The 14,540-nt window shown below is 43.2% G+C and overlaps 1 protein-coding gene across 9 annotated transcripts in view; it reads right to left on the reverse strand.

Moving 5' to 3' along the window:
* MYO1B (myosin IB) overlaps positions 1–14,540 on the reverse strand; it is a 130,222-nt gene that overhangs the window by 71,453 nt on the left and 44,229 nt on the right. For all 9 annotated transcript variants that reach the window (XM_035572352.2, XM_035572392.2, XM_035572396.2 and 6 more), the window contains one exon: positions 6,635–6,750. In XM_035572352.2, coding sequence (XP_035428245.1) covers positions 6,635–6,750 — 116 coding nt within the window. The remainder of the gene's footprint in view (positions 1–6,634; positions 6,751–14,540) is intronic.

Consider the following 14,540-nt stretch of genomic DNA (forward strand, 5'->3'; position numbering starts at 1 on the left):
GTCTAAATGTCACGCCAGACCATTTTAAAAATTAAAATAAAGCCCAACATTCATCTGCGCACTGCTTTCCAGGCTGTTTATACTCCTTGGGCGTTGGGCACGTTTTCTGAGCCTCTTTACAACCCCACGAGCTGCTATAAATCAGTTCCTGTGTTATTAGGTATTATTACAAAATTTCATGCGATCTAATAACAGCAGCACACAAGCAGCTACTGTTCACGTTGATAAGACTACATTCACCTCGCAAGCACTGGGGTCAGATGTCTGCATAACGTGCTACCAAAACCAACTAAAACAGCCCTGCTCAGATTTCAGGAAAATGTCTAACGTATTGCTGCGTGCAAGAAAAATCTTCCTTTATGTCCTAAGCTTTCAATCTCACAAATCTCTTCCCAAATGCTCTACAGAAAATCAGATGGCTGCTTCAAGACAGCCACATCACAGCTGCCTTCCTCAAAACTCTGCTTTCTCAGCACTTCTGGGGGCTCCTGTCAAAAAACTCAGGACATCGTGCACCCATGGGAGGTGGGCCAGCAGCCTGCAATACAACAGGCTCCTTCCTCTCAGGCATGAAGTCCTGCTGACTCTTGAAGCAAGCGCGATGCTTCATCCTCTTGTCATTTATACGCTTGAGGGATTTATCTTCATGGATATGCCATATCCAGTACTGCCACTCTGTAGAGGTCAAGAGCCTTAAGCCTGACCCCTTCCAAAGTATTTTCTGTGTTTTTTTTCCTTCCGCTTTCTTCTTTCAACTCGTTCCTAGCACGGGTTTAAATATTACACACAGGCAGTCTTCCTTAACTGCTATTTATGATTTCTGTCAGCTGCAGACCCTCCCGCCCTGCCCAGTAGTTAATTTTGCCAACTAACCTTTGAAGTGATCAAAGTGATTGTCTTCCCTGACTACAAATCTCTTCAGAAATAGGCACTCTGCTGAGCCACGTGAACGAGTCCAAAGGGTGAATTTCTGGAGAAGTCAGGAATTACTAGGAATAGGAGCCAAAGGATTGTAAAAAGGGGGTACCATGAGCTGAGCAAAACCTTTGGGGTGTTAGCAGAGTTGTCCAAATAAAGAAGAAAGGAAAAAAAAAAAGGCACGTGAAGATGAGGAAAGGACAAGATGAAAAGGAAGCGTTAAAATAAACATGCAGGGTCAAAGAAGGACGCTAAACTATATAGTACAGGCTCTCACCCCACCAGCCCCTTCTACAGCAAATAAAATGACTTACTGTGTATCTTAAAACTGATGGCTACGGGGAATGTCCTAGTTTTACATATAGGCAACCACTATCCCTCACAGCTGAGACTTCACCACCCCTTCAGACAAAAATATTTGCTTTAAATCAATGTTGCTTTTTAAATAAAAAAAATGTTACTGTAACCTTAGTGTTTCTGAAGACATGCAATCCTGGAAAACCAACAAAAAAAGCCAGAAGCAGAACTATAACTTTTATATTCACTGCTTACACTGACTCAAAACAGTCCTGACTTGAATAAGTAACAGCCAGTTTTGCCTATTGTCAATATAACTGCAGATATGAAAATGATTTGTCCCGTGAACTATTAATACATTGACCACTGAAACAAGGAACACATAATTAAGTGCCTTGTTGTAAGAGGCATCAGGTTGATATCTCTGTAGTTGCATCCTATGTAAAGGCAGACCATTTTTCAGGACTTGCCTGCAAATCTCTACATATCTGAAAGCTTTTAATGCAAAACTATTGTCTATTCAGAAAATATTTGACTCCAAAATACTAATAACAAGTAAATAAAATGTACAGCAAAATTGCCCAAGTGGAATTCAATAGACTGGCAGATCAGTCACATTTCTAACATGCTGTCTGATAAAAATCTCCTCCAGAAATTTTACTGATGTCCCAGTTATTCATCTTAAATATATTGGTGCATCTTTAAAAAAAAAAAAAAAAAAGTGTGTTGACTACAAATTCTTACTGGCTTGCAACTTGTCGCTAGCAGTACAATTACCACTTTCTATTTTGTTCCTCAACTTAAAATAATTAGCAATTCTAAAGTGAGAAGTTAAGGCATTTCAGACTGGAAAGGGGAGCAGAGAGACACACCGCATGTTACCCGCCAGAGATAGAGAGCTGCTGGTAGTCAGCAGCTGCTGTTAAGATAGGAAATGCAATAAAGCACCTGCTCTGCAATCCCATAGAGCAAACCTGTTACTGGTAAGAAAGTGATACAGCACCGTGGCTACAAATAAATGGTACAACGAACTGTTTATTTCATATTGCCTTCGCTTTGAAGATTCCAGCAGCCGCCTTTGTCACTGGTGGAAGTCGATATAAATTAGCAAGGTGGACAGCTTGGTTGTCTCTCACGTCTAGGCTACCCACAAGGTAAGCAAAACAGCAATTACATCAACTGAAAGGGTAATTACATCAACTGAAAGAGCAGAACACAAGTGTGAGGACTGCACAAATCAAGCGGCAAATTGTTTGAGCACTGAAATGTCATACTCTGCCCTGCTGAGTCAGAGACAAGTTTGATCCTGCCTCACAGATAAAGACAAAAACATTAAGATCAACAAAACACTGGGGGAATAAATAAATAAATAAAATGCTTGGTAAACTTCCTGCTGCAGCTATGCAAATAGCCACAGAGTAGGAAAACAAGCATTCCAGAGGCCTAGAAAAGTAACACTTTTTACACGGTGCCACAACAACAGTGAATTTAGAGAAGAATGGACTATAAAAATAAAAACTCTTAGATCCAATTTTAACCGGTATAATGTTATCCAAAATCATCTGACCGTGAACTCCGTCTGCCAGGGATCCTGTGGCTGCCTGGTCAAGATGCATTTGCAGCCTCCCTAGTTTCCAAAGACCATTTAAAAAAGTTTAAAAAAAAAAAAAAAAAGCCTGAAACCTGCAATTAAGTATTAACTAGCATCACCAAAGCACTGGGCACTCTTGTAGATGCTGCTGAGGAAACACAGGGTAGATGAGAAGGTGATGACTCCCCTCGTCTTTCGGATTAGGGTTAAGAAAACACATGAACAGATTTCCACTCACATGGTTTTGTGTTTCCTTCAGTGACCATGCATGAAAAAAAGTCTCGAGGTATGGATTTCCTTCACGTCATTATACACTTCTCTCCTTTTCCTTCCCTTTTAATTTTCTCACCCAGCCTGCTATTTCACTGGGACAGCTGGATTTCTCAAGCACACCCTCCCTGTCACAATCCCTCACATCCAGACACTTGCATATACCCCAAGCACAGTCAGAAGGCCATATGAAACTACTGGAAAACAACCAAAATGTGATTTAAAATCTTCATTTCTCCTAAACTCCCACACAGAGCCCTAGCTCTGGAAATGTCCCTCAGCAGTCTGCTCCAGAGACACTGATGTGTTAAGCCTGGCCATCCAACCCAGGCGGTTCTCTCTGAAATGACAGACCTTGGAGAACATGAGCCATCAGGTGACAACACCTTTACTTCAGACAGAAGTGTTTGGTGCCACACAGACCGGTTTCTAGAGGAATTTCATCAAATCCAAACCACTGCTAGTTTTTTTTTGCAATAAATTGTGCGAACTTTTCTAGCTAGCACTAGTGATCAATTAGACTGATTATTTGCCCAAAGGAGACACAGAAATAACAAACATACTATATATAGCTCCATTTATAAGCACACTTTCCAGGTCATGTATATTAGCTTCCTTATGAACAACCAAGAGTTTTGATTTGCCCATGATTACACAACAGGAACCAAAAGTCCTTCCCAAAGCACACTGAACTGGTGCAGTGGGCTTACCCAAAATCAGGTCTTCTGAAGAGGCCACAGCTCAACGGAGAGTCACACATCAAAGAAAACCAAGCATGCAGATCTCAACAAACCACTGTGGTTCCCCCTCCACACACACACACACACTTGCACCAGAAGGAATACCCCGCATTGCGATGTGCCACACAACCTCTGCATTAAAGCTCCTGACCCCGAGGACTGCAGGGTGTCTGTGGAAGTGAAGCAATCAGCTGTGCCCGAACCCTGCTCCCAGCAGTGGCCTGCTGCTCCCAGACCTGTCAACCCCAGAATCAGCTGCCAGCTCCGAGGCTGGGGCAATGCCAGGCTGGGCTGGCTGCAGCAGGACCACGCGGCCACATCTCCTGGTCCAGCCCTGTGTTCACAGAGGGGACAACCAGGCTGGTGTGAATCCTTAGGCTACCAGTACAAGGCTGTTTAGGCTTGTCCGACATGGGGTAAGACAGCACACGTAACACTTACTTTATGCACCTACGGTATTTTAGAAGCATCTTTTAAAGACAGTCAGAAGTTTACCAGTTTTGGAGGAGACAAGTGGTGCTCACATCTCCAGTTCTCATTAGCATCTTCCCACAGGTGAGAAGGAAAGCAAGGTCACCACAGGGTAACAGCTTTCAAACTACAGAAATATGAAAACACCGCATCTTCAGAATAAACTGTAAGAAACTATTTCATAATCCTGTATTTTTAAGGATATTTTGCCTAATGGGTGTTAGAAGACAAAATCCTCATACAGAAGCAATACCAAATAAAGAAAACCTGTGGAGAGATCACATCTGCCCCAGACAAATCAGTCTTGTAATGTTCCATGACTTGGCACTGTAACTAAACTTGCGAGGGAAACTCCCTTACTAATACACAGTCAAGATTTCCTGACATAAGCTAAAACTGAATATTTTCTCTCCCCAGCCTACTGCTCTTAGAGTGGATTTCCAGTGCTTGGATTCCAGGAGTTCTCATTCTGAGATGGCAGCCTGAGCATACAATTACTGTCATTAGCAACAAATGACATCAATGAAACGATTTCCTACTCAGTTCAGGTTCTCCTTTCTTTTCCCTGAGTCTCTCACTCTAAGCTTCTGACACCTGCCCTTACCACCTTGAAACTAATTTACATTTTAATACTGAAAGACAAACATTTCTCTAGTCAAAGTAGAATGCATATTTGATTGGATTAAGCAACGAAAAAATATGTACCGGAATGCTTATTGACCATTTTTATTCTGGAAAACTCTCTCGCAGGAGAGATGGAGAAGCAGAGATCAATATATTACTTTGTCCAACATGTAACCAAGTACTTCGCGCTGACTTTCAGAATGTCAGACAAACTGTTACTCCCAGGTTTTATTTTTAAAATCCTCCATCATATGCCAGCAAATTTTATGCAACTGAGCAAAGTTAGTCAAGCAGAAAGTTCTTTTAGCAAGCCAACTGTGTTAATTCAGCAAGCAATTGTGCTCGCTGAACAAAGCTGTGAAGAAAATCTGAACATAGGGAAAGTTTGGATCCAAAAGGACCAAGAAAAGGACCAGAAGCTCATTTGATCTGCTTAATTGGCTGTTAGCATTTCAGCCAATGTATTTGGAAGAGTTACAGGTGACGTATGAAGGCAAAGAATTAATCAGAATAAAATAACTTCCAGATGTCTTTCCACACATAATTTCCTTTTAATCTAAAAGCTAACACCAGAGGAAGATGCTGAAGCTTATGGCCACGTGTAGTCATTTATCCGACCACTGACCACTCCACACAGCCTCCTGAATGTGTAACTGCAAAGCGTGCTGACAACCTCACAGGATGCTGGAAGCATTTCCCTACCCCAGCATCGCGCGGGGAAGAGGAACAGCTGGCTCTAACCTCGCCACTACGACGTCTAACGCGATAAAACAATTACTACAACATACGGCCTTGAAGACAAGATGCCTCATGTCCAGCCACACCACCACACCTCGATCCAAGTCTCGTCCTGTTACGGACAGGGTTTCACCAGGGCTTCTCCAGGAACTCTGACTGTGCCCGAATGATACGGGTCATGTCTGGTCCTGACGGTCACCTCCCAGTGCAGGAAAGAGGTGTGACGCTGGCCAGGCCTTAGGCTTCTCTGCACTGTGCATCCCCAGGAAGGAATTGCCGAAGGTGAACAAAATCAGAACGAGTTTATACTTACTTTTCAGCCTTCCACTCCTAAATATAGACCTGGAATTTACATCGTATGCAAATCATATTTTGCAATATATGATCTGTATACTGTATACTTGCAATACTGTATATTTGCAATACGTTTTAGTCTTACGATTTATATTACATATTTATGGCACTTTGGCTGCCCTCTTGAATTGGCTCATTTCCACCCAGAACAGACCAGAGGAGACAGTTTTTGTTCTCCCACAGATGCCATTCAGGTACGACCAATCTGTTCCACAATCATCATGAGGGTTTTTTCATTTTTTGAACTGTGCAAAGAGAAATTAACAGTTTCAAATACCCAAAGGAATACTATGTTACTCAAACATATTTAACACTTGGAGGCTTTCACAAGGCAATCTGGACTTCGCAAGCAGTGGATTTCCTTGAAAACAGACTGCTTACAATGCGGTTACAGGAAAATGTTCTGAAATGCATGTACCAGCATCTAAATACATGAAACACAAAGTGTAAATCATCTCGACTTCTCTTTAAAAGAAGGATGAACTTTTTTCTCTCTTTTTTTTTTTTTTTGCTGTGTTATGGGGGGGGTATTATGTTTGCTTTAATCAACATAGACCTTTTGATGAGAAAGACAGCTGGCACCATCTGCTTCAGGACAGCATGAAAACTAAAGCTTCTTCACTGTACTTACATGTGGGGGCTGAGCTCATAAAAGTTTCGGTTTCTGTATTCTTCAACTTTCTCTGGAGTATAAATGGGTAGAGGTCTGTAGGGGTTTATTGATATCACCACACTGCCAATGTACGTCTGTTGAAAGAAAAAAATGCACAAAAAATCATTGCGGATTTTTCTTTTATATATCATTCTCCTATTTACTACTTATGCAAAAAGAACAACAACAAAAAAGCCCAGTTGTAACAATGAATAAATACGTACACACATTCTGAAATGCTTTGCAGATCTCCTCACCAAACGATGTCAGATACCCAGTAAATAATTCTACAGAATGGAATGCCTCCTAAGAATATTTTTAAAACAAATTCCAATCATACAAATACTTCTCTGACTAATTTAGTTGGGGGGGGAAGGGAAAAGGACAGAGACGTTCACGAAGGAACATGCAAACATGGCATGAGCTTCGCTGCAGCCCTTGTGCCCTCATACAGAACCATGCAGAAGCGATGCTGCAGTTCGAATGTGGAAAGAAAAATGATGCTTCACGGGAGCAGATGCTACACAAACTTGCTGTTACCCATGGAAAACAGCATAGGTAATGCACTGGTTTTCCTCAGCACCAAGCTGAATGAAGAAGGCCATCATACAGCAGCTTACCAGGCACAGCCAACCTGCCTCTGCAGCTCTCCATACCTGTCTTCAGCTGCAAGAGCCACGTTCAAATACACCCGCGTGGCAAGAAATGCCACAATCCCTCCACGCCCTGCCTGCAGAGAACTATCAAACACACAGTCAAACCCAAGTACTTGGTATCTCTTTCCACAGCCATGAAATGAATAAACACACCTGGGAAAACATGTTTTCTTCAGTAAGTGGGGGCTTCCCTGAGGTGTAATGGCTACACACAAAAGCCACAGCTTCCCGTTATTTGGGTTACAATTGCTAGTAAATGCTGAAGAAAACCCAATGATTTTTACATAGATCTATGAGTTTAAATGGCTCCTTCCCCGTGACACCTTAGCACCTCACAATCACTACTTGGACTTATCTCCACAGTTTTTCTTAGAGGGAAGTGCCATAATAAGCATTTTCTAAATGGGAACAAAGGTGGAAGGAGCCCGAGTTATTCACCAGCAGGTTCGGCAGAGCACTGAGTCACAAACTGACAGTATTAAGTGCTGCTGCAACCCTCCTGTACCTAACTTTCACGTCTAAAGCAATTTTCTGCTAACTGCTAAACAAATCTGATCCTAAGCAGAAAGCAAGGAGAGCAGGATTTCCTATCTGCCACAGCACACGTACGCATAGCACGCTGTGAACTCACCCGGCATTTTCTGCCCGATTTACAGCAGGGTCGAGCAAACCAGACTGCAGCAACAAAACAAGCAGCACAAGGCTTCCAGAGACCCTCGCAGTTCTTCCTCGCAGTGTTTCCTGCCCACAGGATGAACCAGAAGCTGCCGCCGCTGACAACTCCTCATGCAACTGCCGCTGTGATGAAACACATTGCCCCACTAACTGGGCTCTCGTCTCCCCATTCCCAAACAACGCATACTTTCCCCTCTCCTTTGGAACTGGCCAGCAATCCTTTGCTAAACATCTCCCCCCACACAGCTGAGCAAGAGCAGCCCAAGAGCCCCGGAAACAAGCTGGCTTCATCGAGAGCCCGTGGAAAATGCGGCGAGGGGGACCAAGCCTGAAATTGCCTCGCATCTCGGTGGCCACGCTGCGGCTCAGGAGAGGGATGGCCAAAAATCTGCCCGTGAGGGGGGCACCCCAAAGGCTACCGAGGCAGCTGGAAAACAGATTTGTGTCTTGCAAAATTTGTAGATCTTTGCTTCTTTCAAATACGCAGTCATGTGTACTTCATATACATTTTCTTCAAATGATAAATTGGTTTAGTTTTGTGGTCATCCTCCCCTCAACATAGAAAGTGTTTTCAATTTGTGCCTGCTCTCTTGCACTGAACTATAAGAAAAAACAAAAATTAGCTTTCTATACCCAGTCTTTGCTCTGCTCTCTCTACAGATCTGCCACTTTGCAAACCTACAGACTCTTGGCAAGAATAAGATGCTTTCTAGTCTTCACAAGTGCATGGACACCCTCATTAGGGCTCCTTCCTGATAAAACATTACTATGTTAACTCGTTTCGTCATAAATCTTAAGAATCTGTGAATTCAGCCCATTTTGAAATCTGTGTTGGAAAGTACCAGCCAAAGACAGATACAGGCCAGATCTTGAAGTCTGTATTTAGAAACAGGAATTCTCTGCAACTCAAAGACCTGCCCTTTCCAGCTATCCTGCTACCATAAACGCATAAAGTTTAATTGCTAAGTTCCTTGAAGCACCATGAAATGCCAAGGCAAAGAAAGACGGGCAAAAGCAAAAAGCTTGATTTTTAATTTTGAATGCAGGCATTCAAATGAGATTTATTTAGAAGCATCTCTTCATAGCTAAGTACTGCCTAGACAATGTATTTTGGGAGTTCAAGTCAGCTGTTTATTGTCAGACACGTACAAATACGGAGCACTTCCTAAAATACCAATATTTCAAAAGGTCGAATGACTATATAGAAACAAAGCCGTACAAATGTCCATTTTAAACACCAACCCATAACACGCCAAGAAATCATTGTTCTTGCTGCAAAGTTGCTTAAGAGAACTAATACGCGCCCTCTTCTCCAAATGCCACTATCTCACAATTGATACCTAATAGCTCCTTGCTAGTGGTGGTCTGTGAGATTCCACAGAGCTGGGATAAACAGATCCAGAAAAGAGCTTTCCCACGTAACATCTGCCTTCCCACCAGACCTCTATGATAAACAAACAAAATAAATGGCTCAAACCCTTGAGTGAGCAACAAGCTCAGAAACATTCCAGCGCTGGAAGGAGAACGCCGAGGAGTAGCAGGAGACTGTAGAGTGGCCCCCCAGGGATTGCAGAGAGCCTTTATTTTCCCTGTTTAAGGAAAAAGCAAAACCCCAGAGGAACAGCCTCATGATGAAAGCACCGAGCGCAGTTAGGAAATTTGATTTCTCTCTTGGCTTTGCCATGGTTTTGTTATGCGAGTTTGGACAAGATCTGTTGTCTCCTCAGGTTTTGCTAACGAGAGACTCTTGGTTACACTCCTTCCTCTAAGTATCTCCTTTATTGCAGTAAGTCACAAAGGCAAATTCTGCCTCCTTGGCGTGTTTGTCCAGATCCTGGAACAAAAGGACTCTCACTTGCGCTTTATCAGTGAATCAGCCGCGTAGCACGGTAACACTGCCGGGCACTAACACCGCAGCTAACACTGCAGCTGTGGAAAAGAGCATTCAAATTTCTGTCAGGTCAAATGGCAACACATCCTGCATTCTTCATCAAAGCGACCCAGACAACTCATTCCTGTGAAATTAAGGGCTTAAGACCTTGAGCAGAAGAAAACTTTAAATCACAATCCAACGGGAAAAGGAGGCAACGTTTGTCATGTTGAGCCTCCTGTTGAAGATGCAATTTCTGAGACCCTTTGATGTCTAATTTTTCCCTCTAGGAGTGAAAGCAAACCTAACATGTTGCCCGGGGCAAGGTGTTACTGCTACTTCAAACTTGTCTGTGCCTTTCTGGCCCAGCAGCTGTAAGACTAGGCTGAGAAGAGGCCTGAGAGAGCAAGACTGCAGGAGGCTCCCACCGGCACTCGGTGGAAAACCCGTGGGGCACCAGCCTCTTCCCAGCCAAAGGCTGGGGAAAGCTACTGCTGGAAACTGGCAAACTGCCTGAGATGCCTGTGAACCTTTGCAGCCATGAGGCTGCACAAACCTTGCAGAGAGCCCAACAGAAGGTCCCGAAACACCTCTGCAGCCAGGAAGCACATGAGCTGTGGTGAAATCCAACGCACAGGGACGAGGCAACGCAAGTCAGCTCGAGAAGAGGAGCTTTCAGAAAACCACTGGCACAACTTATGGGAGAACATTTCACACCCTGGCATACAGTATATTAATAAAGCCATTTTCCCCGACAAAGTTAACCTTGCAATAGCCCAAGGGTACAGAAGAGAGGAGACTACAGCTGCAGAAGCCAGGGAGCATTATCAATGGCAGTCAAAGCTGTAGAACAGGAGCTGCAGAGCCGGGGCTGTCATGCCGGCGTATCTGTGACAGCTTTTCTGGACCTGGGGCATTCTACACAAAGCTTAAAATCATTGTGTGTCTGCACTGACTCACTACAAACCTTCTGGAAGCACACATTTGGCAGCTCTGTTAGAAACAAACCCCCTGCTTCTTGCCCTTGGTAGCCTGCAACAGTCCGGAAAAATGACTGCTGCAAAAATGACTCCTGCTGCAAAATGCCCAATCGGTACAGAGCCCTGCAAGTATGTTAAAAGTGTGCTAAATTCCCAGGGGCCAACAAGGCTGCTCAATTTATTTGTGTATTCTTCTTTTAAATGCTGTAGCACAGAAACAGAAAACAAATTCTAGTAAAATAAGATTGTTAGTGGGGACACAGGTAATTTAATTTATGCAGACTGACTTTAATAGCCCAGATATGCACCCTGCCCATTCCTTTAGTACTGATTAGGCTCAAAAGTACTGGGTGGCTATGATTTTGAACAGTTTCAGATCACTAAAACAATTCACTGAAATTAAAAACATTAAAGTAAGATCAAAGAGAAGTGTGACTAGATTTTTTGGAAGGAATCCAGAACTAACGCTTGGGCAGCACTGATTTTATTTATATATATATATATATATATATATATATATATATATATATATATGTGACATCAGCAAGAGTGTATTTCTAATATACTCATTTTAATTTATATTTTGCCTGAGCGGTTGTGGTTCTGGATTTTGCCAACTCATAAGCACATGTGCTGCTGCACGCTCAGAACAACTGAGGCCAAGAAGACAGCAGACGCAGAGGCAGCCTGTACTTACATGTTCTCAGCTTTCTGAACCGTCTCAAACGCAGGCAGAACCTGTCAAATTTAACACTGCAACACTGCTCCGTAATGAAGCTTCTCATTTTAATAAATATTAGCAGCTAGATCAGTACCATCTCAAAATATCATCTGTTATTTGAACAATCATGGCGTGTGCTCAAATTTGTTTTTCGTTGTGGTTGGCCACAAAAAGAAAAAATAGATAAATGCACTCTGCTTTTGGACCCTTGTGTTCTTCATGTCTGGAACACCTGCAAAGTTGAGAGAGACTAAGTTTGAAAAGAAGGAGAAAAACAGTATCAGGAAGACTAAGAGCAAAAACGCCTTAGAAGCTTGTTTCTGGGACTTTTACTGTGGTACTGCGTATCACAATGTAGGTGTTTTTACAGTTTGGTGGAGAGGGATGGGCTGGGTACTTGAACAACACACAAACAAACAAGCTACAATTTCATCCTACAATTTCCATCCGGGGGTTTTCCGGCACTGCTTCATGAAGGCATGCAGACAATAAACTCCACCTGTGATCCAAGCCACGCAGCTGCACTCTGCCCTGAGCCAGGGCTGGGTAGTGCTCCTCATGCCCGCGGGGAGCCTCGGTCCGCGCTGCCCACAGCGCTCCCGTGGGAGCACGGCCACGAGTAGAGCCTCTGGGCATCTTCTGCAAGCACGGCCCCAGGATCTCAAAGAGCAACGATCATGTGGAAAGACCAGAGCTAATAACGTTTTAGCTCCTCGATCAGGAGCTTCTATGAGGTTTTTCTAGAAAAAGCAAAATAAACTTCTGTGCTTTGAGTCCTCAAATTAGCATTTCCTGGCAAATACAGCATCTCTCCAAAGCTCCTGATCAGCTCTGAAAAGGCTGCAATAATTGATGAGATGTTACAGATAAGGAAGCCAGTTTCCATCACCCTCACTCAAAGACAAGCCAATGCTAAAAATGTACTTTTCCAAAGTCTACTCTGTGGTAAACTGAAGATACAAACCAGACTGTCATACTTAGTTTTACTCACTCTCCAGAGAGAGGGAAACCTCTTAAAATCTCCTTCTCCTTGATACTCCTGAATACTTCTCTCTCTTGTTTGGAGTCATTTCTAATTACGTTTGTATAAGTGAAGAAACAGAATACTGCATTTCTGAACAAACACAACTTATATCCCCCACGATGACTAAAGCAAGGCTGGAGACCACCCTCCTTCTGGACATTGCCTTTTAGCCCCAGGAACACACTGGGCAAAGTCGGTATGTTGGAATAGAGAAGAAAAAAACCAATCCTGGTAAGATACCATATGCATTTAATGCATTTATTAACCATGACAGGCAACATCATAAAACCCGGACAGGACAGAAAAAACTTAGTAAAAGTACACAGAAGAGCACTCGATGACTCCCTGAACTTGGGAAGAAAAAAAAAAAAACCAAGCAAAAGAAGAAACTGTGTAAACAGTTGAAGTAAAATCATCTTACTGCTAGAGGAGAGAAACTTCACCAGTAGTATATATTCCAAATATATTGGCATAAACCAATTTAATAACTCAAGACGCAAAGCTCAGACAGGTACCGCAAAGGCAGAATTGCCTACCTATATCCCACAGCAAACAAAAATGACATGGGCAACCTGTGTCAAAAAGGATAGCAAACTGCTATGATACTCCACTACGGGCTTGATCCTGCAAGTCCCTGTGCAAAGAGCAGCCTGAACAAGCTGCAGGCAGCCTGCACCGACCGGGATCCAGCCCTTAATTGCACTGCAATCAGATTTAGAGCCCTGAAGTAACAACAGAGCCTTTTCCAGAGAAAGACACAGAAGCATGACAAGTTGAAGCAAGTACTTAAAGAGGATGCGTGTGCAGAGATTACTGGGTTTCTCTCCTAAGTTTCTGGAGGGCACAGACTTTTCTCTGCTGATCACTGAATAGTACTGCTAACCTCACGATCATCATGACAGGCTCTAATGTTAATAATGAGGCAGATTAATCACCTCAACCACCCGCCCCTCTGACTGCATTTGGATGTTTTTATGCAAATAAGCAGAGTTCCTATACAGGATGCAATTACAGGTGGCATCTGTTAAGTAGGTGATGGAGAAGTCAGCCCAAAGCAGACTTGAGAAATTTTAAGGAAAGCATTTAAATACCCTAGAACATCAATGTTTGCTAACTTTGGGAACGATAAAGACTTGTTTTCATAAGCAAACAGCAACTGGAGATTGGATAGAGTCTGTGCCAAGAAACCTCCCGTCTCAACGTGCACAAGAAACGATAGCAGAAAACATTAAAGAGAGGACTCAGTCCAAAACATCCCATTATTTCTGTATGAATATAAAGGGGGGAGACACCATATTTTTACAGTACTTGGGCATTTTTGCTGCTATTTTCCAATCTTTCATTAATCTTCCATTTGTGTTTCGTGTAACATGCACCGAAATCACCAAGAAGTGCCCCAGAAGCCTTCATCACCTTAATGAACACGCAGCGTTCTGGGGGCAGAGCCAGCTCTGTAGCAGTTGCGGGGCCCTATGGGAGGCATTTCCCACACCACCCTCTCTCTTTTTTCCAAGTGCTGCATCAAAGAGACAAGAAGAAGGAGTGTATAGGGAAGAAGACCTCTACGCGCAGCCCACAACATCCACATTATTGTTGTGATCCTTACTAATGTTTTCTTACTTCCTTATGAAGATAGTGCATACAGCCCTACAAATAAATGCCTCCACTGCCACGCTCAGCATCGTGGGTGCTGTACAAAAAGAAAAGGAAACGAGGCAATGCCTTGAGATAAGCAACTTTCCTCCCACAAGGTACCTCAAGGTTAAAAGCAACCAACCTGCTGGCTGCAAGCATCTTTACTCCAGGCAAGTGATCGAGTTGGTTTTACTGGGGTGGGCTGATGTGAAGGGCCAAGAGGATTTCTGACATGATAACAAGCAAAGCAAGTTTTATAGGGAAGCAGAATACTTCTTATTAGACTGCGAGATATCACTGGAAAAGATGTGCCTGGGGCACACA

This window comes from Cygnus atratus, chromosome 6 (genome assembly GCF_013377495.2).
Source record: "Cygnus atratus isolate AKBS03 ecotype Queensland, Australia chromosome 6, CAtr_DNAZoo_HiC_assembly, whole genome shotgun sequence".
Lineage (NCBI taxonomy): Eukaryota > Metazoa > Chordata > Aves > Anseriformes > Anatidae > Cygnus > Cygnus atratus.